The following is a 26,202-nucleotide window of genomic DNA, read 5'->3' on the forward strand; positions in this document are numbered from 1 at the left end:
GAGCCAGCTTAAAAGCTGGCCCCTGTGAGCTCTGGCTCCCGCATCCTTCCCTAACGTGTACCCGCTGAAAGTGTCACTGGGTACACCTTTGCACAAATAAATGCATTTTAACATCCCTAGTATCATCATGCTGTCAGAACATTGTCATTTGGTGTTGGGACAATAAGGTGACAATCACTGTAGAAGGTACTTAAGATACATATAGCCTCTCTCCTCTTTGGGATCACCGGCAAAACAGAGGAGCAGGGGAAGGTACAGACACGCTGTCATCAGATAGCGATGGGCAGTCTAGATTAGTGAGATGGCCCTCTTCCCTCTCATTGGGCCACAAGACTCTCATAACCAAGACAGTCTCCCAGGGTAGGGCAGTTTAGCGAACGGTGCTTGTGTGCCTAGATTTTCCAGAGTGCGCTGACTGAACCAGAGCAGCACTTTGATTGGCTGCAGAGGGAGCGCCCAGCTCTCACAGCCAGTGTTGTGTACAATCAGCACACACCTCACTTCACGTGCTCTGGCTTTACAGGCGTGTCACTTTAGTAATACTGAGAGGGAAAAAAACAAATGCGGACTGAAACCAGGGGAATCTGGCAATGTCGCAAGTGGGCAACGGTGAACAAAATGTATCATGGACTACACGCAGAACCCCGATAGGCCACAAGCGATCCTTGGACCGCGGGGTTGCTCACCGCTGTCAAAGTGAGTGCTGGTGGAGGGCTGTGTGGGGTTCTCCAAACAGCTACTTAATACCACAATCCTTATAATGGTCTGTATTGGAGCGCGCACACGCACGCACACGAGCAGCACACACACACACACGCACACTCATAGACTCATAGACTTTTAAGGTCAGAAGGGGCCATTATGATCATCTAGTCTGACCCCCCGCACAGTGCAGGCCACAGAATCTTACCCACCCCTCCTAGAATAATCCTCTCACCTATATCTCAGATATTGAAGCCTTCAAATACTTTGAAGGCCCCAACATGCAGAGAGTCCTCCAGCTGTGATCTGTGCCCAATGCTACAGAGGAAGGCGAAAAACCTCCAGGGCCTCTGCCAATCTACCCTGGAGGAAAATTCCTTCCCGACCCCAAATATGGCGATCAGCTAAACCCTGAGCATGTGGGCAAGACTCACCAGCCAGACACCCAGAAAGTTCCCTATAGCAACTCCTATCATCCCTCCATTGACCTATTTCCAACTGATAATGAATGGTCAATTAGTTACCAAGATCATGTTATTTCATCCAACCATCCCCTTATCATAGAATAACACGACAGCTGCTGCCACCCACTGGCAGGTGCACTATTGGCAGGACTCTAACCTTGCCCCCAGCCTGAGCGGTGATGATCTCACGAAGCCTTGGAGCACTTCTGGCTCTGCTAGCTGGCCCCCCACCGCACTGACGACACACTAATGTGTTGTGTATGTGAAAAACTCCCCGTGATTCTGAAATACAGCTGCACGTGACAAAGGAAAAACTAGCTGTTTATTGGCAGGTACCATCCGTGCACACTGAGACAGACAGTATAGAGAGGAAAAATTTAGATTATAGATCTCTCCCCTGAGGATTTATAATCTAAATTCAGGGGAAAAACAACAGATGACCACATACAGATTAACAATAGGGCTGACTAGACCACAAGGTGCCATGTGCTTATTGACCTCGACTCCGAAACTCTTGAGCCACTAAACAAATATTTAACACCTGCTAAACAGATACACACTCAAACCATCACGAAGTGCTAAAATAGCTAAATGCTTCAGAAAGTATCAGCCACAAAATAAAACATCTCAATGTTCCATGCGCAATTAAGACTAAAACACTGAAAGGAGGAGCTGTGAGTGATGGACTGAGGCCAACACACGCAATGAGCCACCTCAGCAAAAACTGCTGAACTCAGGTGTGATGGGTGCGGTGTCCAGGAGCATGTTCAGCAGCCCTAATGACTGGTATTCACACAGATGCACAGCTGCAGGACAAACATGGAGCTGTACACATACAAAGATGATGAATTTACATTCACTCACTTTCATTTAGTGGATTTCAAAACCGCAGCCACACGGGGGCACTGCACACACCACTGTTGCTCAACACAGTCAGGCTTAAGAAAGCAGGGCTGGCATGAAGGCCATCGCCACACTTTCTGAAAAGGGTTCAGGGTGTGTTGCCTGTGAGCTGTGAGCAAAGACAGAGCCAGAGCCCTGCCATGGCCGTGCCCACTTGAGGGTGGTTAGTGCCACAGGTTATATCAAGCTCTGCCCTGCACCTTGTGGTCCAGGAGTGGAAGCATCAAGTTTTTGGTTGCCACTGCACAGGTACACAAGCACAAAGGGAGAAAGGGCATCCTGCCCCTGGGGCAGCCTCATGCATGTGCAGCCAGATTCCAGCCCTTTGTTTACATGCTTATTCTGTATGTCACAGATCTCTAGTCTAGGCTACATGTTCTGGCTTTTGCACCAAAGCTGAGGTTTGCAGCACTTACTAGAACAGTCTGCTAGAACAGTATTACTAGAACAGTTATGTTTAATAGGAGCCAGCATCTCCAGTGACAAGTCTGTGACACATCGGTACCCCGAGCACCATCCATGTTACTAGGTGTGACAAGAGAGCAGTGATAGCAAGTTCAAAGTCACACCACCCTTCTTCATCTTCCTTCGCAGCATTTTGGGGGTAAGAAACACAGCAGTCAAATAATTAGCATTTTGCATTTAATTTTCCTGATAGCTCTTTAAAGAGCAATGGAATTCAGCTGTTTGTCTCATTTTCACACTATGCCAGAAAGGCCCTGTGGTCAGAGAGACCTAGCTCTTACAGCATTTTTCGTCGTGAGGGCATGAATCCAGTTTGCTGAATTAAGACTAATGAAAAAAAAAAAAGAAATGAGAGTAAGTCAGTTAAATACTACAAGTAGTTTTACTACAAAAGAGTGAATAACTACAACCAACCTTTAATAGCACCTCGTACTTGCCCAGGTGCACAAGGTGGATCAGCTTTATTATCTACATTCAGGGCCAGCCCACAACATTTTGGCACCTGAGGCAGGGAGCTCAAATGACGTCCCCATACCTCCTCACTTGGGCCAAAACTTTGAAAGGTCTCAATTCTCTGGGTCCTAGTGGCTCCTCTCCACAGTCTGGCACCTGAGGCGGCCGCCTCAGTTCGCCTCATGCTAAGGCCAGCCCTGTCCGCATTTTGCAGATGGAGAACTAAGTCACAGTGAAATGAAGTGACTGGCTCTAGACCCCCACAGGAAAGCCAATGGCAGAACCAGTCATTGAACCAACACCTCATTCCTACATTCAAACTAATTTCCCTGTTCAATCCTATCAGTGCCACATACACAAGGAGCCAAACACTGCTTTCAGAGTCTCAGGGGCAGGGGGTGTCGGAGTGGGAGTAAATGGGGGCAGAATTTGGCCAAATTCATTATCAAGCCTTCGTAAGCAGGATTTCCTTCTCAGCTCAGTTCTATGGTTTTAAATGACTGTGGGGAGGTTTTATCCAAATCCTTAGTGCTCTATTGGTTAAATGAATTTGAATACATTCATGTGTGGTTTCCATTTTGCCTGCACACTGTCGTAAAGCAAACGGGGGAAGCTTGGTTTGTGTTTAACATGTGTTCCAAGTTCCAACTTATGCTGGGTTTGCATTGCTGAAGTGCAGGCAAAATCTCCATAACAAGTTCCAATTCCTGGGGCCTTCCAAGGGCACCCGATCAAATGCTGAAATGTACGAGATCTGTTCTTCAAAAGGAAAATATAATGAGGTGTTGCTAACCACTAAGTATGTCATGCCTCATAAAATATTGAAGAGCTGGGTTGATTCTGTTCTAAGCTTGTTTGATTCTTTAAAAACAAATGTTTTTTTCCCTCAGGCTAGGAAATGTATTCTTCAAACACAACAAGGAAAGCAAACATGCAAATAAAAAGGAAACAGAAAGGAAGGAAAGTATTTAAAAGGGACAATTAAGTTTTTTTTTTTTAAACTCACCATTGAAACATTCCTGCTCTGTCTTACCGATGACTGTAGCGGCTATTAAATTATTATTTGTATTACAGCAACATCTAGAGGCCCCAACCAATAACATGGCCCCCTTGTACTAGGGGCTGTACACAAACATAATAAGACAGTGTCTGTCCCAAAGTTCTTACAGCTTAAATAGGCAATGCAGGCGAAGAATGGTAGATAAGAAGAATTACTATCCTAATGTTACAGATGGAGACAGGAGTCAGAGAAGTTAAGACAGATTTTCCAACAGTACAACGGGCACTTGGGCAGCCCCTCTCATCCACAGCATGGAAAAACCTTGCCCAGGGTCACACTGAAAGTACTTGGTGGACCTGGGAATTGAGCCCTGGTTTCTTGATCCTAACCCAGTGCCTCAACCACAAGAGTGCCCTCCCTCGCTGTTCATGTGCCCCAACCAGGTTGTTTAGTGTAATCTTCCCTTTACTATCTAATCTCCATCTATGGTACGATGGACACTGTTGCCAGTCCCTCAGCATCCTTAACTGCTGGCTACTCCCCTATGGTAGCATGTCTCTGCATCCTGATAAGGTAAAACACTGCATCCCTGTTCCTTGCTGGCTCTATAACACTCCCTGCAACGACTCTGAGGATTGGTTGTGCTGGCTGTCAATCACTATTCTGGGACCCAGGAAGAGCCTTTGACCCTAGGGTCATTTATTCCAGCACTTTGCTGGCTATCCTGCTTTCCCTTTGCAGGCCCAGTGTTCAGTGGATGGCCCCTCCCACTCTTTGGCACATGACTGCCCTTTACCTTTTACTTTTAGAGGAGTCACACGTGGTGTCCAGCCCGTTCTCCCATACATTTATTCTCAGAACAGGTGAGCCAGATCCTGTCTCTCCTGCTTCCATTTTCGAACACACAGCCATCAACTGAGGAGTTTTACTGGCAACAGCTTTCATCTATCCTGCCAACCAGCTAGTGAAAACTGGAGAGAAAGCCAAGAGTAAAAGAGCAAATCGGCACTCAGAGGTCAAGTCCTGCAATCCTTACTCAGGAAAATTTCCCCCGAGTCCAGTGAGGCAAAACTCACTGATCCTTCCACCATTATACACACCAGTCAGGCCCAGGTGTGAACTGCTATGGAAAAATGGGCAACTAGCAGAGTTAAATTAGTAACTGAGACTGAGTAAACAAACCACGGGGGAGACAATAAATCAAAGCACTATTGGAAAAAACAACAAGACTTCAAACAAGAGAAATTACAGGGAAGAAAATCAATTTCAAAGCATTTTCTATATGGAGCCACTAATTACACTGATAAGAAATAATAACAGAGGAAGCAAGAAAAATAGGAAAGTGAATGCTGGAAAAAGTGGAATAAAAGGCCAATAAAATCTCAGTGCCCTGGCCTGAACAGAAAGCCGGAATTTGGGGAAGGGCAACGGAAATTAAAAGTAAATATATCACACACAAAAACAAGTTCTTCTCCAACCTAAAGTCATTGAAATGAGATGTTTGAGGGCAGTGAGGGGGTGATATTGCTGCACCCCATGTAGAACAATGACATCTAGAGGGCAAGGCCTGTGGTATCAGAGGACAGCTGCAAGAGAAGAGGCTGCGATGGTAGGGGCATCTGTGTAGAACGGATAAAAGGAATCCTATGAAGGGGACATCTGAGATTAAAGAGCACTCACAGAGAACAATAGGATGGCCAAGAAAACAGCGGATAGACTGTGTACAGGAGGGCAGAATGGCTATGGAGTAAATATTGGACCAGCAAGCTGGGTTGAGTGGTCTGAACCAGAGCCTCATGAGTCTCTTGAGATAATCACATGAATATTGAAGGTCTAGCAATGCACATGCAAGGGTCTAACCAGGTAACTCCAGTCTGCTCAACATTGCTACCTTGTTGGAGATGCTCCCCACTGCCTGGTAGTTCTGACAGATGACTTCTTTGCCAGCCTGATCCTGCCCCTGCTCCCACCTCCTGCCCTTTCTCCAGACTGTGCCTTCTCTAGCCTGTACCTGCTCAAGCCATGGCTGGTCAACTCACTGTCCTAGAAAAGACTGAGCCAAAGACCCAAGCCTGACTTGCTGAAGTCTGTTATCTTAATCTAGGGATGCTTTTGGCTCATTTCAGCCAAAACTTCCATAGGGTAAGTGAGGTCCATGGAATCTCAGAGCGTCTGCAAGATTTGGACCAGTTTTGTTATTCTGAGCCTTCATTTAAAGCAACTTAGCAACTCATACCCTATAATCAAGTCAAACTTATTCAGATTCATATTAACATGATGAATCCTGGTTTCCTGTGTAACAAAGGCATGTGCTTCACCACTGCACTTTTGGGTGAGCAAGAAGTCAATCAAAATGAGCTTGAAAGTGAGAAAATAAAAGCAGTAAAAAGTCGACAATGAACATCAATTTATTAATAAAAAAGAACCATTCTCTGAAAAGTATGAAATGCTGTCTCTCCCTCTGCCCCTCCCAACACAAATCTGGCTTGCGCAGCCATCTTATATGTCTCAGATACATATCCACCATGCTAATTTAGCTATAATACTTGTGTCATAGTTTTTCCACAATACATTGGTTTGTTCATTTTAGGGCATGTCTTCACTATGGGTTGGATTGATAGGCAGTGATCGATCGATCCAACAGGAGTCAACTGCCGAGCTCTTTCCTGTCGACACAGGTACTCCACCAAAACAAGAAGAGTAAACTGAGTTGACGAGACAGAGTCAGCTGTTGACTTACTGCTGTGAAGATCCCACAGATAAGTAGACCTAAGCACATTGACTTCAGCTACATAGCTGAAGTTGTGTAACTTGGGTCGACAGGCCGCAGTAATACAGATAAGGCCTCACATACAAGCCATTTCCTTTAATACCTGTTGACAGAGGCTGTGTCTTTCTTGACCCAAGAGTTGTAAAGCATATGGTCTGCACTAAGACTAACAGTTATCTGTAAGAGCCATGTATTTATCCATTAGGAAACACATGCTTTATGCAGGGTTTTTCAAAGTAGAAGCAAATGCCATGAGAAGGACCTGGGTTTCTGCTTTGATAAACATGGGGCAGATTCCAGAGAAATCATTTAAAAAAAATGCCATTAAGTGAAATGCTCTGATAGAGCTGTAGCCTGATCTTGCTCCCATTAGAGGCATTCGCAAAACTCTCGTTTTACATCAAAGGTGCGTAATCTAGCCCAGTGTTCATATTCAATGTCATTAATAATGACAGACATTCTTACTGGACATCATGGCATTTACAGATTTTCCATTCACAGTAGAATCTTTGCTAACTTCAGCTCCAAAGCACCAGCCTCCCCTACGCATAAGTCCTGTTCCCTGACTAGTTTTTCTTCTAAATGCAAAGAGCTTGACTGATTGAGGTCTGTGCATCTCCAGCTGAGTGAACCCATAATATGCTCGAGCTAGAACAGGCTGACATCCATTTCAGCACTAGCTAGTTCACTTGTATACCTAAGCAAATGGCATTATGAGTCTCTATGCTCTAGAACAGGAGTTACTTGCGTATAGTTCATGAGAATGACAAGAACGGCGACAACAAAAATTATGCCAAAGACAATGGTTTAAAATGCCTACTCATCACCTTGGAAAGAAATACCTTTACTCCTTGGGTATGTCTAGACTGCATCCCTCTGTCGGCAGAAGGATGCAGATTAGGCAGGTCAACATTGCAAATGAGGCAGAGATTTAAATATCCCACACCTAATTTGCATTAAAATGGCCGTCATGTTTTGCTGACAGAGGGGGATCTGTCGAGAAAGAAAGCCTTTTTCGACAGATCCCTCTCTAGACGGTCATTTTTTGCCAACAAAGTGCTGACTCAGCAAAATGTGGTGGCCATTGTTATGCAAATTAGGTGTGGGATATGTAAATCCCTGCCTCCTTTGCAAAGTCGACCTGCCTAACCTGCATCCCTCTGCCAACAGAGGGATGCAGTCTAGATATACCCACAGCTTCAAACCCCTGCACAATCTGTCTATGGCTTGAAACTTGGAGCTGGTCTACATGCAAGTCTCTGTACCGGCACAGCTGTACGATGCTGCAGTGCTTATGTGAAGACACACTGATGTCAATGGGGCAAGCTCCAGTCACTGCAGTTAACCCTCCTCCCCAAGAGACATGAGTTATGCAGGCAGGAGAAGTTTTCCCATCACATCGCACTGTCTACACCGGGGGTTAGGTTGGGGTAATGATGTCGCTTAAGAGCGTGAGCAACACAGTTATAGTGATAGCTCTGCAGCGCAGATCAGGCCTCCACAGTGTCAGATATGCTGTGTAATGTAGATACGCAGTATGCCAGGCAGTTTACTGCATAGAGATCTTTTGGAAAGGCCTCTACAGTCGAGATTCAATCTACTCTGTGGGCACATTAAAGATCCCATGGTTCATTTTGTAGCCATTGAGGTTAGCCAAAACCATCAGACAAACAAGTCCTCTCCCCATGCTACTGATGTGCAATGGTAAGCATCTGTTATATAGCTTGTTGCTGCCCTCCACCCCAGAGATGGTTCTCTCTCCATGATGCGATAAACAAGTTAAGATCCTGGTACCTTCACTCATTCTTTACTAGATAAAAGGCCACGGACTCCAATGGGATGGGAGCTGAACTGCATCAAAACTGACCACGGGTCTCACAATCTGGCCCACAGTTTATAAAACATCTGGTTATCCTACAGGATGAAAACTGCTATACTGGATTACACAGAGAGCAGAGGAGCTGATGGAGCTAGTCTCTGCTTCTAATTGTTTTGTTGGTATAAACGCTTTAATACAGAAAAACAAGTTTAAAAATTCTTAAATTGATTTAAAAGTTAGATTTAAAAAAACAGCCTTATCAACAGACCCAGTCTTGTCAAATCTCAGGTAAGCTTCACTGGGCATTCTGCAGATTTGCAACTTGCACATAAATATGTTAATGCATACTATGACAGTAAAATAGCCCTAGCTACTGTCTGCACATCCTCGTGATCAATTATGCCATAACGCAGACTGCTAGCCAAACAACTGCATGCATGTCAGACATGCTACAGTTGCAAGATACAGTCAAATTAGGAGAACAAAGCCAACGGTTTCTCCACAGAACAAGTAAAGCCCAAGCAACAGCAATGTAAGCTTCCTTCATAGTTAGAGCTGGAGGCAAAGGAGATGGTTTATTCTCCATTCTCTGAATCTTTGTCTTCTTGGCTAGGTAGTTTTCTAAATAAAAACCCTAACTCTATAAGGAGCTGTGTTTCAGTGATATAGATTCTCTTTGTCTTGGCTGACGATCAGTAAATGTGGTTATAAAAAGCTGCCCACTAGGGGGAGCTGGTTTTTTCCCTTCATTTTATCTAGCAAAATAATGAAAAAATAAAAACAAAATGTTGTGGGATCACACTGCAAAAATTTCACAGCCTCAAGGGACAAAACAACTTACAAACAAAAATGCACAATACTAAAGAATGTATTGTACAAGAGTCTAAATAGGATTTGCAACTGACTAGTATTATATTCTGTACTTTAATCCTAACAGATGTTTCTTGAGAAGAGTGATTCAGTGAATTACATTCAGACTTTAGAAAAAAATTAAGCTGGGCTCAGAACTCTATGAGATTTTTCTAGCAATTTCAATATTATGGAAAGATTTCCCTTGCTACAATGTAATGGCTCCCAAACTTGTGGGAAAGCCCCACTTCTATCTGCAGGTGCTAACCCGAGGGGAATTCTGTGCCAAAAAATAAAGCGCGCGCGCACACACACACACACACACACACACACACACACACACACACACACACCTACCTCTGCAGGTTTTGTCTGTCAAAATAACACTATACAATCATGTCAGTTTCAGTTATTTTGGGAATTCATTTTAATACACCTGTCATTAACTAGGATTCACAATTCAGACAACAAGAGAGATTCAAGAAATATGTTTAGACAAATAGGTCCCTTAGTAGGCATATTAATACAGAATGCTGAGTAACGATTCATTTAGACTAGAAAACTGAAATACATTCCCACACCCCTCAGAAGCTGTACAAGGGGAGCCAAGAGTAACGAAGCTGAGGGAGAAGGAAGTAATTGCTGGGGAGGAGTCTGGCTGTGAACTTGGAAGGCTGTTGGGTGAGGATGGGAGAATATTTTTTATGACAGGGATGAATTAATAGGGACCCTCCACAATGCAGATCCTGGCTGACCTGTAGCGTCTCATTCAGTCTGGCACATCTGCCTCTGTCCCCATGTGTCCCTATACCCTCCCATCCCCATGTGTCTCCATACCCCACTCGGCCACATCTCCTCCTTCCCATATGTCCCTGCACTCCTACTCAGCCAGCCCCTCCCCTCATGTGTCCCCCCCCCCCAAATCTAAAGCCCTAAGCCTTGGTGTGTCCAAAGGTCAGAAATCCTGACACCCCATCTCCAACCCTGCAGCTGCAGTCTCAGCCTCCCCAGTGACTGAAATCCGTTGTGTCTTGTTCAGAGTTATGGACAACTGACATTTCCAAAGTGTCTGCCACTCTGAGTTTCTACTGTACTTTAATTTTAGATCCAGCTTTTTAATAGGAAGGTGTTAATTGGGGAGCTTGGAAAGATAGAACTGCAAAACTCATTCAACATCTCCCATCACAGTAATCAAACGTCAGCAAATTTGGTCTCAGAGGGATCTACAAAAACCCTCTGACGCACTCAGAGGTTTTTAGTATGCGAAGCATGCTGCTGACATTTGTCTCCTGCCATTTAACAAGTATGGAGAAATGCCCTGTGTCTAATTCATAAGAATGCTAGTTTCATTGCATTGTCTGTCAAAGTCCATTACTTTAAAAAGGAATTGAGAATGCAAGCTTGCAGTTAGCAGCTTATTGTTTCTAAAACAAAAGAGATCAAGTTTCATGGAGAAAGGATTAGAAAAGAATCATAAAATCTAAAACAATATTTTTAAAAATGGCAGTTTACATATAAACTTCAGGCTTACAGGAGTCTTACTATCAATCTGGACAGGACTTTGGACATAAAAGGCCAAATTCTGCCCTCAGGAGACAGATACAGCTTTAGCAGTTCTGGAAATATGAACTGGACACTGGAACGGACTCATCTATCCAGATCTGTGTTCTGAATGGCTGCTGGGTTTCCTGTTGGTTTCCTTTTGGGATCAGAGGGTTCAATCCTGTGGAACTGAAACTGCCACTGAAGTTGGAGGAAGATCGCTACACCTTGCTATTTGCATTACTGTATGACCTGGGGGCCGGAGTCAGGGATCAGGGACACATTTTGCTAGATGCTGTAAATACATTAAAAGAGAGTCCTTAAATAAAAATTTTTACAATTTAAGGCCCGGATTCTGCAAAGACTTAACCATATGCTTAAGTTTACATACAATGACTATAGGTCGGGCCTCCCTGGACTGGCACCTTCACAATCTGACCCGTCCTGAATGAGGGAATTTGCCCTACCTGGGGAGATCAATTCGCCTCCCCCCCACCCCGGTTTGCGAACGACTCTCCTGAGCCCATCAGCAGACCTGGCAGGGCTCCACTCCCTGTAGCAGGGTTCCCCTGCTCCCCACTGCTGCCTCCCAGCTCTGCAGCCAGTCCCAAGACCGCAAGGACTTCTGCTACCCTGGGTTCCGCCACTCCAGGGCTACCAATCCCAGAGGGCTCCACCACCCCAGAGCTGCTAGGGCTCCACTATCGCAGGGCTGTTATCCTGAGCCCACTGGGGCTCTTCTGGCCCAGGGGATCTCTGGTTTAGCAGAGGACCACAGATATTTCTAGACCAGAGAGTCCCAGACCAGAGAGGTTCAACCAGTTATCCAATTGACGCCGGACTATGCACCGTATCTGAAGTGATGCTTTGATGTCTTTGCAGGTTCAGGGCCTATATACCAGTACATGGCAATGGGTGGATAGAGCAAACAGGCAGTGGGAGTACAAGGCAGCAGCATGATGATTATGATTAGCATAATAAGCAGCAGACAGTGCATCAGCTCTCCAGATATCAAGTGTGTTTTAGGAACACAAGCTACATCACAGACAGCACAGGCATCTTCAAATATCTTTGTCTGCATCTTCACACGGATCTAGAGAGCTTGTCAATCATATGAAGCTAACAACTGAAAACACACTCTATTTGCGCAGTAACACAAGGACTCAGGGTATGTCTACACTTAAAATGCAAAACAGACTCTCTTTATAAACACTATTTATTCCAACAGGCAGGGCTCTCCCATGGGCATAGGTACTTCATGTCCCCGAGAAGCAGGAGCTAGGTCAACAGAATTCTATCTTCTCTGTCTACATAGGGAATGAGGTGGGCTTAATTCACCTCAAAACATGAATTACTGCTGGAATATTTCTATCGGCACAGAAAGTTCAATAAGCAGGTTGTCTGTGCTGGAAGGAAAAGGCTCACAGAGAAATTATACTCTACAAATCTGCAAGAGCCAAGGAATGAGGAACTTAAAAAGTTTAAATTTCTGACCCCCAAAAGGTAGCATCAATGCACGGAAACACTCTCGACTCAGTCTGATTCTCACTCTCGCAAGCACACCACCACTTTGACACCACATCATCTGGCAACTTTTAGCATCCACCTGTGGCTGCTTTCACTTTAAAAAGAAAGCTCTAGCAAAGAGAAAAATTAACACAAGACACTAAACTAAGCGTGAGAGACAACAATGTTCAGATTTGCCTTCAGCTTCACCCTGCGTAGCTTGCTAATAAAAACACATGAATCTCGCCTCCTTTCAAACTTGTGAATCTCAACTTCATTGTCACATACAGGTGTTAATGAGAAACCAATGCTCCCAATGTAACTAAGAGTCTAACATTGTGCTGTTGGGCTCATCCCATTTCATCTGAACATACCTACTGGATGTTTGTATTGCTGCTCTTTATCGCTAATTTACAGATTATGTAGTCTTAAAAAATAGTTACAAATGCCAAAATAAAAAAGATGCTCTGATATAAACAATTAAAATGAGTACCCCATATCACAAAACCTGAGATGTGGAAACCAATTCAGGGGTGGCGGGTGTTTCTGCAATAACTTTGTTTCAGATGCAAGTTCAGTGCTCACATACTATTCACAAGGGCAAAAATAAGATATTGCCTCATTTTCTCATAGACCTTTGAACTCTGGGTAGCAGTTCTTGTTTCTCTAGTCATGCTATTTTAAAGAATGTGTTGGATTTTGCTTGATTTGGTTGATTTTCAGAATAGATTTTTTGTTGAAGATCTACAGCCATTTGATAAGTAATGAACAGGACCTGCTAACAGTATGGAGAGACAGCGCCCAGAAAAACAGAGCAATAGTAATGTCAGTCAGGAAGATCCAGTTCTCTCTCTCAGTTTTATGTTTCCTTTAAATTGGAAAAGTAAGAAGCTATTCATTATTCTTAATTTGATTGACATTACAGTTACACCGAGAGGCACCATCCGAGATCAGGTGCTAGATGCTGTGACAAACACCTAGTAAAAACAAACCTAGTTTAAGAACTTACACTCTAAATAAGCAAGACAGACAAAGTTAAGAGAAAGAAAAAAACTTAAACAACAAATAGAATGGTAGCACTTTAAAGACTAACAGGTACTACCAGACTATTTGTTGTTTAAGTTTATCCTGTACAGACTAACTTGGCTAGCCCTCTGAAACAAGTGAAAGAAAAGTATTGTATGTCCATTTTCCAGATGGAGAAGTGAGGCAAAGAGAAATCAGGGGCCTGATCCAAAACTCAATGAAGTCAATGGAAGTGATCCCTTGGATGCCACTAATTTCTGAATTGGGTCCCAAGTGTGACACCAACCGTCGCACAGAACAAATGTGACAGAGATGAGAAATGAGCCCAGATTTCATGAGCTATACAACAATATGTAACTTTTCCTCAATATAGAGCTGTAGCTGAGAGAGAATCAGGCAAAAAGGCTCACCACCCAGGAAGGGAAGTGCAGAAAGAGAATAAGTGAAGTATATTGAAAGGAGAGCATCCAGACTGACAGGCCCAAAATTCAACCTTCACCACTAATTTGTAGCAAACTGATCTTCAGGATAATGGGCCTGCCAGTATTGATATTGCAGCGTTTCCTCTCATCTCTTGATCTTGCCACTTTAATTGTATGATTGTAATCACAGAGAGCAGTCTATGATTAATAGGAGACACTTGTCTTAATCATTGATCCATCACTCATAAATATGCAGATCTGCAGGCGTCTGTTAACACTGGCAAAGTGATCTTGCAGCACAGTAAAGCTGTAATAAGGTAATTACATCTGCTTCTTTACAACAGTGTAAAAGAGGCAGATGGTATATATTTAGGGCAAAGACTGTCATTGTTGTTGGTGCCCACTTATATGGTGTGGAAGTGCTATACTGGCAGCAGGTGGGGGGGCGGGGGAAGAGAGTCGTTACACCTTTAACACTCATTGGTCTGCGAATGAACAGGCCTCTGTGCAACAACCACCATGAGCAAATGCATCATCTTGCAGAAGGCAGAACATAGCAGTGACACTGAGGCAATGTTTGTCATCCATTTCCCCAGAAACAGCTATGGAAAGGTTCTTGGCAAGAATCTGATAATGGATTTGGTGACCTCACTGGTTTTCATGTCTGCCAATTGCAGGTATTGTACCCAAGATGATCAGTTCATAGAAGAAAAATAATCTTTATTAATGGCTAGTCCTGTTATCTATGTAAAGACATCTGAAGTGCTAAAATTTAATTTAAAAAAAAAAAAACCTAATGATGACTTTTTGGTAACCTCTGATGGAAAAGTCAAAATTTGGAATTTTTTGTTTCTAGTGGCCCATCATGAATACACATAGCAAATATTAAGATTCTGGCACTGGGGAACGTAAAGATTTGCTGCACCAGTGCTTTTCCCAGCATTTACATTTTATATTGTTCTAGGAAAATGTTTTTTTTTTTTAATTTTTCTAATAGAGCGGAGACAATCAACTTTCTAAACAAAGAAAGGAATATTGCTGAAATCCCATTTTATCATAGGACTAGATGCCTTGATCAGAACATAGAATATTTAACTCATAAACTACCTCATCACATTTTGCTGAGGGCAGCAGTGATCTAAACTAGTGTTTCTCAACCAGATACGAGTACCCTTAGGGGTACTTGAGAGAAGTCTGGGGGGGTACAACACACACAACAGAAATTTGGAGAAAACTGAATTTTTATATTAAGTTTATTATTTTTGTACTTTTTACACCCAAAAATTTCATCGCCCACCCGGCTATAATTAAGTTGTTTAAACAAATGTGTTGCAATGGTAGAAACAAACCGTGTGTGTCTGAAAACTGTAGATCCTGGGGGTACTTATATTTTTTGAAAGGGGGGGGTACTCATACTTTTTTTTTTTATAAAAAAAAGATTGGAAAACATTAATCTAAAGCTCTTAGTAGCAGAGGCTTTGTGATATATGTAAAATGTGTTTGCTGGGCAAGTTTACATCTGGACATTCTCAGGTAAAGGACTGGGTGGCTCTCCGCTTATCCCTAGAGGTGGTCCCTTCAGCTCAGGTTTTTCTGTTGTCATGGAGAGGGGATTCTCAAACCAGAACCTTTCATCAGGCCTAAATTCACACCATTTTTAAAATCCCATTTTGGCTAACAGAACTGAACTCTGTACTCTGCATTAACTACAATCCTCCAACCTCCATCACGGGATTCTCACAAGTTGCAATATTTTGCCTGATGAGACACGGCCTGTCAGAAAAGATGGCATCATGTGCAGACCTACTAATACCTGAGTGCTATGAATAGGGAATATCGGGGGGGGAGGGGGGGGTTAGGCAGACACCATATATTCCAGCCTGGGAGCTCTTTTCAGGGAAACGGGTGATGCTTACTGGTTCTGGTTAACCAGTAACCAGTGTCCAGAGCAGCCTCTGTCTGTGGGGAGCATGGGTGCCCTATAGGCAGTGGCTGCTCCAGCATCCGGGGCAGCCTCTGTCTGTGGGGAGCCTGGATCCCACTGCGGACAAGGTCTATTCCGGCAGGAGCTGGCAGAGCCAGCCCCAAGCCTCAGCATGGGTCTGGGAGCCAGCGAGGGGCTTGAGGCAGGAGACCAGCAGATTGGGGGCTACTCCAGACAGGCTGGAGCAGTCCCCAGCCCAGATCTCAGGTTAGTTAGGTTAACCTAATGCTTAACAGGTTAACCAAAGTTTGACTGGGATTTTACATCCCTCGTCCATGAACCAGCCAAGGCTGTTTAGATCTAAATTCTGGCAGAGTCTCCTCTAAAAAGAGGCAGGAAAACTACAAACCAGGAGCAAAAATTAAATCCACAGAAGGAAAGGATAGTAGGAAAGTGTTAAATGCAGGTTAGGCAGCTTCCTTGTCAAGAGGTAGCAGCCTCAGCGAGCTACTATAAGAAGATGTTGCCTCTTGACATTCAGGATCATATTCTATTTAAATCTCAAGTGAAAATGAACGTGGTTGTCTCTCCACATCATAAATGCTCTGTATGATCAGAAGTCTCCACAGAATCCGCTCACTTCAGCCCAGGGCTCAGACAGCAGGAGCTGCATGGGGGAGATGGGGAGGGAGCTTGCCCGGAAACTGGCTCCAAGCAGTGCCCTATTCCTTCCCTTTCACAAATTTACCAAAACACAAAAAAGAGGAGGAACTGTCAATATGCAAAGGCTCCTGTGGCACACCCCAAAATCGGGTCCTGCTTAGGAGGAGAAGCTTTAGAATCACATTTTCTCCCCCGTTATTGTGTGTAAGACTCGCACAGAAAAAAGGGGAAATGGATTAACTGACTCAGCAGGGGAAATGCTTTCAGTTGCACAAACTGCAAAACAAAAAAAAACAAAACAAAACCAGAAAATTCTCACCAATCCCAGTCACCTGTGGCCATTTTAGCAGTTACTTTTCAGAACAGAAAGCCACAAGTTAGCAAAGGCATGGATTCTTTCATGTATGAAAAGCAAATGCAGTACAATAGTGTGTTAAAAATAGCGCACTAACAAAACAGAAGGAAAGCAGCTTTTTTCTTCTGCACGGTAAAGTTTCAAAGCTGTATTAATCCCATGTTCAGTTGTAAACTTTTGAAAGAATCACCATAACTTTTATTCAGCGTTACGAACAACCTCCGTTCCTGAGGTGTTTGCAGCTCTGAGATTCTACTGCACTTGGGCATTACAGTTTCAATGACAGTGGCAGGGCAAAGAAAGCATTTTTAAAGACATTTATACCCTTCCATCTTTTCTATGCCATCTGCTCTAAAAGTCATCTGGCTCTTGGCTGCTGTGACCTTTTTATAAGAGGCCAAATGCAGAGAATGAGTTACTAACTGTTTTCTTCCCTAGTACCCTGCTCTAGTGAGCTCACCACAGATAAACCTAGTGAGAATTAGTCAGGGCTCTCTATTTTCTTGGGCTTTTGGAAGAGTAAATAAGAGAAATTCAAACTGCTTAGTACAGTGCAACAAAAGGACTCCTCTGGCAGAGCAGCGGGGAATGGTTAATTCCTTCAGCAGGCAAAATTCAAGTCTTATTCAGTATTTGTTGTCCTGTGCTTCAAAATTAGGACAGTTGCTATTTATTGCAGTGTGGGTTTTGCTCTGCAATCACACCACCATATCCAAGTAGCAGCTGAAATACTCCTGACAATCGTACATAATTAAGGAAGTCTAAGCAAGGCAATGCGGGGGTCTGAGTGAGGGCACTTGTCAGAGAGTATTAGTTAACTCTGACTTGCCACTTATCAGGGTATGTAGCCTGTTTCTCTGTGGAACTGATTCATCAATGGGTCTTTGTGACCTTTTAAACCTATGATTTTAATATGTGAAATGGCAAAGTACAAGAGAGGAACTTTACATCTGAAAGCACTTGCACTCAGCCTCTTTAAAAGACGAGGATTTACTCAGTCTAGACACAGGAATACATTTAACATGGAGTAGGGACATGGCAATCACTGCTTGTTATAATGCACTATTCTGTTTGAGCATTTCAATACACGGAGCTAGACAGAGTACACGACAACAAAATGCTGTGCATATTACCTCTCACGCGGCTGTCACTGTAACCGAATCCCTTATCTGCAGCTCTCTTGCCAGCCTCGTGCCTGTGTGCTCCTCACCAAAGGGTGTTAGTTATACCACCTAAACACCTTTTACTTGTTATATGCCTTATCTGAAAGCAAATCACCAAGAAAACAAGGAGAGCATTCTACTAGCACAGAGGAGTTTCCTATTCACCGAAGAGCACCTCAAAAGACGTAAGAATACTTCAGCTATGCCCTATACATTTCTTGGCAACTTCTGAGGCTGCCAATAACGGTGCTAATTAATTCCAACTATGATTGTGGTTTCTGAGAGACAGACTCTGTTCAGTAGAACTGGACCAAGACTATCAGTCTGAGTCACAGAAAGCCAACAGGAGATAACTTTCAGTCACCCCTACCTGGACCAGAGGCAAATATAGAGAACCCAAAACCATTCTCTTACATTCTTGTCTCTTGGAGAATGAACTAAGGGTCTAGTACAACATTTCCTCCAATAAAAACACTTGATACATTTACCCAGCTCCATCAATGTGCATACGGTTGCCAGATAGTTTCAACAAAAATACCAGACACGCTTGACATTACATCTCAATCTATATTACATCTTATTTAGAAAATACCAGACATTTAAATTTTCTCAATTTGTTTCCCGAACATAAAGCTCAAATACTGGACTGTTCGGTTCAAAACCGGACACCTGGCAACCCTAAGCCTGCATGGTGCTTTCCTGAGCAAAACTCAAGGCCCTGTCCTGACAAACGTATAGTCTAGGCACTGCAGAGGGCTTTGAAGATGTAAACACATGATTGAATTAAGCACTGGGAATGGGTAAATGCATATAATTATCCTCAATTTAAAGATGGAAAAATTGGGGTTGAGAGAAGTACTATGCCTTGTCCAAAGAAGAACCAAGAACATCAGTGGCAGAACCAGCTAGGGTTGCCAAGAGTCTGGTTTCAAACCAGACAGTCCAGTATTTGAGCTTTCTGTTCGGGAAACAAATTGAGAAAATATAAATGTCCGGTAGTTTCTAAATAAGATGTAATGTAAATTGTGATGTAATGTCAAGTGTGTCCGGTATTTTTGTTGAAACCATCTGGCAACCCTAGAACCAGAAATATCAGAAATTAGACGTTCTTGCCTTCCAGAGCAATCAGCTCATTAGACTGTAGCACCTCCATAACCTTAGGTCAGTGTTTCTTAAACTGTGTTCCGACACCAACAAAGGTGTGCTGCAGAGAACAACAGAATTCAAAATGGCTGCCCTCATTTTAAAAAAAAAATTATTGTGTGGTGTTCCTCGGTCTGAAAAGTTTAAGAAACACTGCCTTACATACTTTACATGCTACTGTGCTCTTATATGTAAAGTATATATCCTTATGATACACCACTTCAGCGGGCTACATGAAGGGTTGCTGTTTGCTTCATGGGGAAGCAAACACAACTGAGAAACGTATGAAGAGGCACTGCTGTGATCTACTGGATTTATACTTTCATATTTAGAAATGCCCGTATATAATCTGTGCAGCCATTTTTACATCGGCGGTTCTGAAAATCGAGCATTTAGGAGGGACAATATTTTACCGAAGAACTTTATAGAAATTAATTTTGATGACAGTTCTGCAAAAACGATGGTTTTTTACATGCCCGACTTCCTTCGGCGATTCATAATCCTATTCTTGTATGACTGAGAAATAAAAGGCCAATTTACAGCTGTCAATGCATTTATCCTTACATACACTAGTGCTTTAATGTTCTTCATGTAATTGGCAGGAATCATGGGCAAGCCTAAAATTTGGTAAATAGGAAGAAAGAATATACCATTCAGTTAACAAATTTGCCTCAGAGAACATTACGTGTAATAAATGTCTGTGGTATTAGATTAGACGTGTCAGATTTACAACTGGCACTTTCATAAGAAATGTCATTGGAATTAATGCTGTACCAGCCCTGACCCTAATTCTTTCTGACAGAGATCTAGGAGGAGGCAGGCAGGGTGGTGGAAAAGGTAACAGGTGGCTGGTCCAGAGCTGGCACGATGGGCAGTGTCTGTTTTATTGTGATCATTACAAACCTCAGAGTGGGACAAAAGAAGAGGGCAGAAGAAAAGAGGCCTGACTCAGAGAAATAGTAACACTGCTGCTTATGCCGCCCCTTGCTCAGCATCACCGGCTTCCACTAAGAGATATGGTACGTTTGCAACTCTCACTGCAGCGTTAGTTCACATAATTCCATATGCAGTCCATTACCTGACCAGCACAATGGTCACCCGGTAGGACTAACATTTAATAAATTCCCTATCTTCCTTTTTTTTATTAGTAAATATTTCAATATCACTTGAAAGCAGGCTGCATACAGCCCAAGAAATGGTCTTCCTGGAATTCATGTAGTCTCTATTGATACTTGTTCCCTGTCTCACATTTCCATTCTATTCATCTCTAGGTGTGCAAGAAATGGATGGTTGCAACCTCCAATCAAAGTTATTGGGAGTTTTTAGGATAAAACTGTCTTTAACTGAGGGAACAGGCCACACTGATTTACCCTGAAAGATGGCCGCATGGTATTTTAAATGTTAACTTTGTCCTTTTATATTTGCCAGTCAAGAACACAGAAAACCTGGCTAGAGGCCCTTAACAATCAACAGGAAGTCAGTCCACAGGCCTACAAAGAGAAAAGAAAAGAATTGGGTTTATTTAGTTTGGAAAAGAGAAGACTGAGAGGGGACATGATTGCAATTTTCAAGTACCTAAAAGAGCGCTACAAGGAGGAGGCAGAAGAATTGTTCTCCTTGACCTCTGATGATAGGACAAGAAGCAATGGGCTTAAACTGCAGCAAGGGAGGTTTACGTTGGACATTAGGAAAAACTTCCTAACTGTCAGGGTGGTCAAACACTGGAATAAATTGCCTAGGGAGGTTGTGGAATCTCCATCAATGGAGAGATTTAAGAGCAGGTTAGATGGACATCTAACAGGGATGATCTAGATTGGGGTGGGGAACCTAAGGCGTGGGGGCCAGATTTGACTCCAGGATTACCTGGATCCAGCCCCCAAGGTTCAGGGCCTCCCCCCACGCTGACACTACAGCCCCTTGCTACCCCACCACAGGGCTGGAGAACACAAAATCTACTAGGCTGGGCCCCTCTGAGCTCCAGTATGCAAGGGGAATGTGGGAAAGCGTCTTTCTCCTTCTCAGTTGGGGACCACATCAGGGAGGTTTGGTTTGGGGTTCTTCTGCTTCTCACTTGTGTGTGGTCCCTGACTGATTTTTCAGTGGGTCAGTGCCACCCTTCCATATGAGAAGGACCACAAGCAGATGTTCCTCTCTCAATATCTCAAGGGGCCCACTGGGGTCCACTGAACTTTGGGTTCCAGCCTGATGAAGCCATAAGAAGATTCCATCAGCCATTTTTCTTCTAACATTTTATGCTTGCGCAGTTCATGACGACAATGAGACCTCTAGGTCACGCCTTTCCTGACACCTTAGAGCAGCTGGACTAAAGCCCTTTCAGCCCTCAACTCCATCAGCTGGTCATTAAGGCTATGTCTACACAGCAGGACTAAAGTCGAATTAAGCCATGCAAAGTGAGCTACGTCAATTGCATAGCTTAAGTCAAAATAGCTTAATTCAGCTTTTGGCACTGTCTACACAGCAGGAAGCCCGAGAAAGAGCACTCTTCCTCGGACTTCCCTCACTTCTCATTCAATGAGGGTTACAGGAGTCTGAGGAAGCAGTCCTCCAGCTCACCATTATTTTGACATTATGTCAAAATAAAGGCTGGTAGTGTAGACGCGGATTATGTTATTCCGAAATAACACTGCTGTGTAGACGTACCCTAAGAACCATAGAATCCCCAGCCTGAAGAGATCATTCATATGCTTTATGAATAACAATAAACATATGTTTAGTTTACACAAGAAACAGAACATGACCATTTCTCCAGTATATGAGATCCATCCAAACAGGGAGATTCCATGTTTGGAAAATAATATATGAAGTGGCACTCTCATATCTCTTCTATCTAAGCCAAATAAAAGGAGCTTGCATGCTGAAATGACAACTTTACACAGATGGCAAAGATTAATAACCATTCTCTACTGTGGCAGGGAATGCAGTCTAGTGATTAGCATAAGGACTAGCACCCTCAGGTTTCTAGTCCCATTTCTACCAACAACTTGCTGGGTGATAAAACACAAGTGACTTAACATTCCTTCACCTCCTCTTCCCCATCTGAAAATGTGTGCAATAACGTTAACTTACCTAACAGGTGTGTTATGGGATCGTAGAAGTATTCTAAAAGGACTTGCATGAAGAAAGCCTGGGATGAAATGAGCTATAGAAATGCAAAGTATTATCTCTCTAATATCAATCTTACCTCGTTTAAATGAACACAGTTGGTTTATAACTTCTAAACCATTATATTAAAAATCTCTAAGTAAGATCATATAGCAAAAGGAAAAACGTCAGTACACAGCCATATTCTATTCAGATACCAGCAACCTCATACGTAAACTTCTCTCATATTTAATCAGTTAAAACAAGCGCGCTGTTGTGTCACACAAGAGAAAGCCAGGATCTCGTACATTTTTCAACAGAAAAACAAATGGAGTTGGGGGGGGGGGGGAGGCATTGAGGCGAGAGAAAGGACAGTTTTACCAAAATGGCTAACGTAAATGGGACTTCTCAAATACAGAAATGAAAACACGGGACTGGAATGCACCATGGAAAGACATGTAGCATACACATCTATCCTGAAAACTAATGCTCCACGGTCAAATATATCCCAAGTTCCTCTGCCTAATTGTCTCTCCGTGCCTCACAGTTTCTGACCTTCAATAGATATCCTTTCTGCTATAGAACCTTAGCCAAAAAAGCCCACCTAAATTACAGAAAAGCCAATGTCGTCTCCATTCAGTCTGTTTCGTTAACTGCATTTCAGTGTTGATGTACAAATGATCAGAGACCGTCTTAATATCTATTTACTTAAACTGTCTTCCTTTGCTTTATCAGCTAATAATAAAAGAACACATCAACAAATATTCAAACATACCACACAAATCATGAATGATGGTTAAAAATTCCATCGGTCAATTTCCTCTCTAAGTGTTTTTCTCTTAGACATCTGATCCTCCTCCACCCCTGTTCAATTTATCTGCATTTAGACATAATAGAGGCAAGTCTCAATCATGTTTGCTATTTATATGCAAAGTATGCTTCTAGCCTATTTTTTAAAGTTGCTTCTTTATTACACTAATATCTCAATAATAATCTATCATCATTTATCAAGATTAAAAAGAAATGAAAACACAAACAGATTCCCAGGCATAAATGAAAATTGTCATTGCTTTTGCTCGTTCATTAAGCCGAATGCCTACCTTTCCCAGCAGTCATATTCTGCAGTGATCCTGAGATGCTAATAAAGAGTGCTGTGCTCGAACAGCAACCCTACTGTACATTTCTCGATAACTTAAGCACCAGTAAACTCTCCACCCTCCCTAACGGCTTCTCTCTGTGACCTAGCACAGACGACAACGGCTACCCCTATTCCAAAATAAAAGCCTACTCTGCACTCAGCTGAGCAACATTTGTCCTCCTGAGATTGTTCTTTCACTTCCCTCTTTAAGTCCCATGACATAAGAACAGGATCTAGGAGGAGGTTTGTCAAAAAGAAAATCCAAATCACTTCTGCCCACTTTTTTGATTGTTTTCTAGAAAACTAACAGAGCTAATCTGAGGGATCCATTTATATCTTTTTACCATGCTCAAAGCTGTGTTGTTATTATTAGCTCTCTGTATTGCTGTACCACCTCCGAGCCTTAGTCCTGGACCAGAACAGCACTGTTTTCTTGGAGCACCTTATAAATTCAAAGGGGCATGACAAGGACATTCATTTGTCCTCTCCTCTCCAAAGATAGGGGTGTATTTCTTTTCTCTCCTTTTCCAAGGGAATGTTCAGTCAATGAATTTTGCTTTCATCACCAAGGCAGCAAGATTCATAGAATGCCAGCCCTATTGGACAATTAAGCATGCAACAGAGTGTAAATCCAGGAAAACTCAATGCTGTTTGCTAGTTCAAGCCTCTTGAGGCATTACAAAAAGCATCCCTTCAATTTTGCAATTTCCTTGTTTGTATGTGGCTTGCTACCCACATAACATCACAGCTGCAGAAACACTGCAGCATAGCAAATCTTCCCCCATATCAAAATAGCAGAGAGTGGCTATAAGTATATAACTGGAATGGCAGATGAAAGCCTAGAAAATTACTAGTTTTCTCCTAATTACTTCCAGGTTCTCAAGATTATTAGAAACAAACTGAGAAACAAAACAGGATTCATGAAAGTGTAGTATGGTCACATTAGACTAAACATCCCCTTAGCTGTAAATATAACTTAGAGAGTATGCAAGAGAAAAATTCATCTTTCTTTCTAGACCTTTGGCTGAGGCAGATTTATTGCGTTTGCTATCAGTGTCATTATTTTATTATTAATAAATTATTCTTTCTTTGAAGAGGGAGTAAGCAGGACATTATTACTGCATAATGAACGTCTGTATGCATAGTGGAGCCCATTCTAAACAGAAATCAATAAGCAGCAGCTTGTGATTTGTGTTATTAGTATGAAGTACTCAAAGCTGCTCTCCTAAAGGAAGGTATGTGATAAACAATTCAGGTCGCCAAAGCATGAACCTAAATCCTCAAGGTTTTTAAAAGCATTAATAAAAGATATCATGCCCCTCAAAATCCATGTGTAAGGAGCAAGATTCAGGCTGACCCCCGACCTCCTCCTATGGCAAACTGTAGAAAAATCATAAAAATGTCCTTGTATGCTCTCCGTTGGCAAAGGGTCGGAAAGGTGGGATCCATCTGTAGGCCCCACTGATTGACTGAGAGGGATCCCCCCCATTCTGCAGAGAGACAGGAGCCATCCTGTTGAAATGGGGTGCTTCTCCACTAGCCCCCCTTCTGCTGGCAGCAGCCCACGGACACTGGCTGCTCAGGGCTCCCAGCTGTCAGACCTTCCCCCTGGACTTCCACAGACAGCAGCATCACCCGTCTCATTTCCTATCCGTCCCTCAGCCATGCTCCATGAGGTGCCCCGTCCAAGCAGAGATCCCGCTGGAGAAGAGAACATCTGTGGACATGGGAGGGGACGCGCACACACCCCCAGTTATGCAAGGAAAAGGGTTCACACAGACCAGTGTGGAACAATCTGCTCCTGTGTATAACTTCAAGATTTGGCCCATAGCATTGAAATATAAAACAATGTTTCATGGCACACAATAGCAGATTGGAATGTTGCAAAGACCAGTGGGACTTTATAAAAAAAACACTTTTGTTTATTTATAAAATGATTGTCATTCCTTTTCTGAATAAGAGACATTGACCACATTGTACCTTTAGATCATCTACCTTTAGTCACTGCTTAACCACCTGCTTAACCTGGTCCTTTCTGATACTTGAATTCAGAAGTCTCTGTAGATAGGGATTGATCCAAAGCCTATTGCAGTCAAAGGGAAAAAAATACCAATTGCAACAAGCTTGATTCTAGCCCTTCTAGGCCTAAATCCAGGAAAAGCAGAACAGCTTGGAGTAAATTAAATCTACATTTATGTACAAGGCCCCCTCTCCATACCACATCCAATTAAAGACCATCATGTGATGCCATATGAAGACAGCAACTGACTAGACCTGCAATTATTGACTCTTTCATGCTGAAAATCTATGTCGCCCAGGGATAAAAGCACATCTGCATAATTAGCAAAAGCAGTTAAACAAAAATAATTAGGCTGTTGAAAGCCAAAGAGAGAAAAACTGTAATTTTTGCCTCAAGAGGTTGACTAATTATATGTAAAAAAACCAAAACAGAGACACCAAGAATCATCGAAAAATGCAACATGCACCTTAGCTCCATTTTCTGGCTGTAAGGCCTTCTGGTAACCTAGCAACACACTCAGAAAGCAGCATACTTACAAAGATGAAATCCTGCCCTCTGTTTGATTTTTTTATATATATATATAAATCCTGCTTCAAATTACTATTCGGTCTTATGCTCCTTCCCCCAACAAAACTGTTGTTTTATTAATATTATTAAGCCTTAAATCAAAGTCCAGATTCATAAGAAACATTATGAAGTGTTTTAACATCAATCTGAGACAATTATGATAAACCACAATGCAAAAAAACAACGCTGGGATTGTTTATTTGGAA

The 26,202-nt window shown here is 42.8% G+C and overlaps 1 protein-coding gene across 21 annotated transcripts in view; it reads right to left on the minus strand.

Annotated features, from left to right (window-relative positions):
- CLASP1 (cytoplasmic linker associated protein 1) overlaps window positions 1-26,202 on the minus strand; it is a 250,612-nt gene that overhangs the window by 131,591 nt on the left and 92,819 nt on the right. The window contains exon 1 of one of the 21 annotated variants that reach the window (XM_089779653.1): window positions 22,257-23,350. The exons of 19 other annotated variants lie outside the window; for them this stretch is intronic. In XM_089779653.1, the coding sequence (XP_089635779.1) occupies window positions 22,257-22,305 (49 nt within the window). In that variant the 5' untranslated portion in view covers window positions 22,306-23,350. Of the gene's footprint in view, window positions 1-22,256; window positions 23,351-23,371; window positions 25,575-26,202 lie in introns of those variants that run through there. One more of the 21 variants, XM_089779658.1, reaches the window with a different exon arrangement.

Source organism: Pelodiscus sinensis, chromosome 7 (genome assembly GCF_052426305.1).
Source record: "Pelodiscus sinensis isolate ZL-2025 chromosome 7, ASM5242630v1, whole genome shotgun sequence".
NCBI classification, from domain to species: Eukaryota; Metazoa; Chordata; order Testudines; family Trionychidae; genus Pelodiscus; species Pelodiscus sinensis.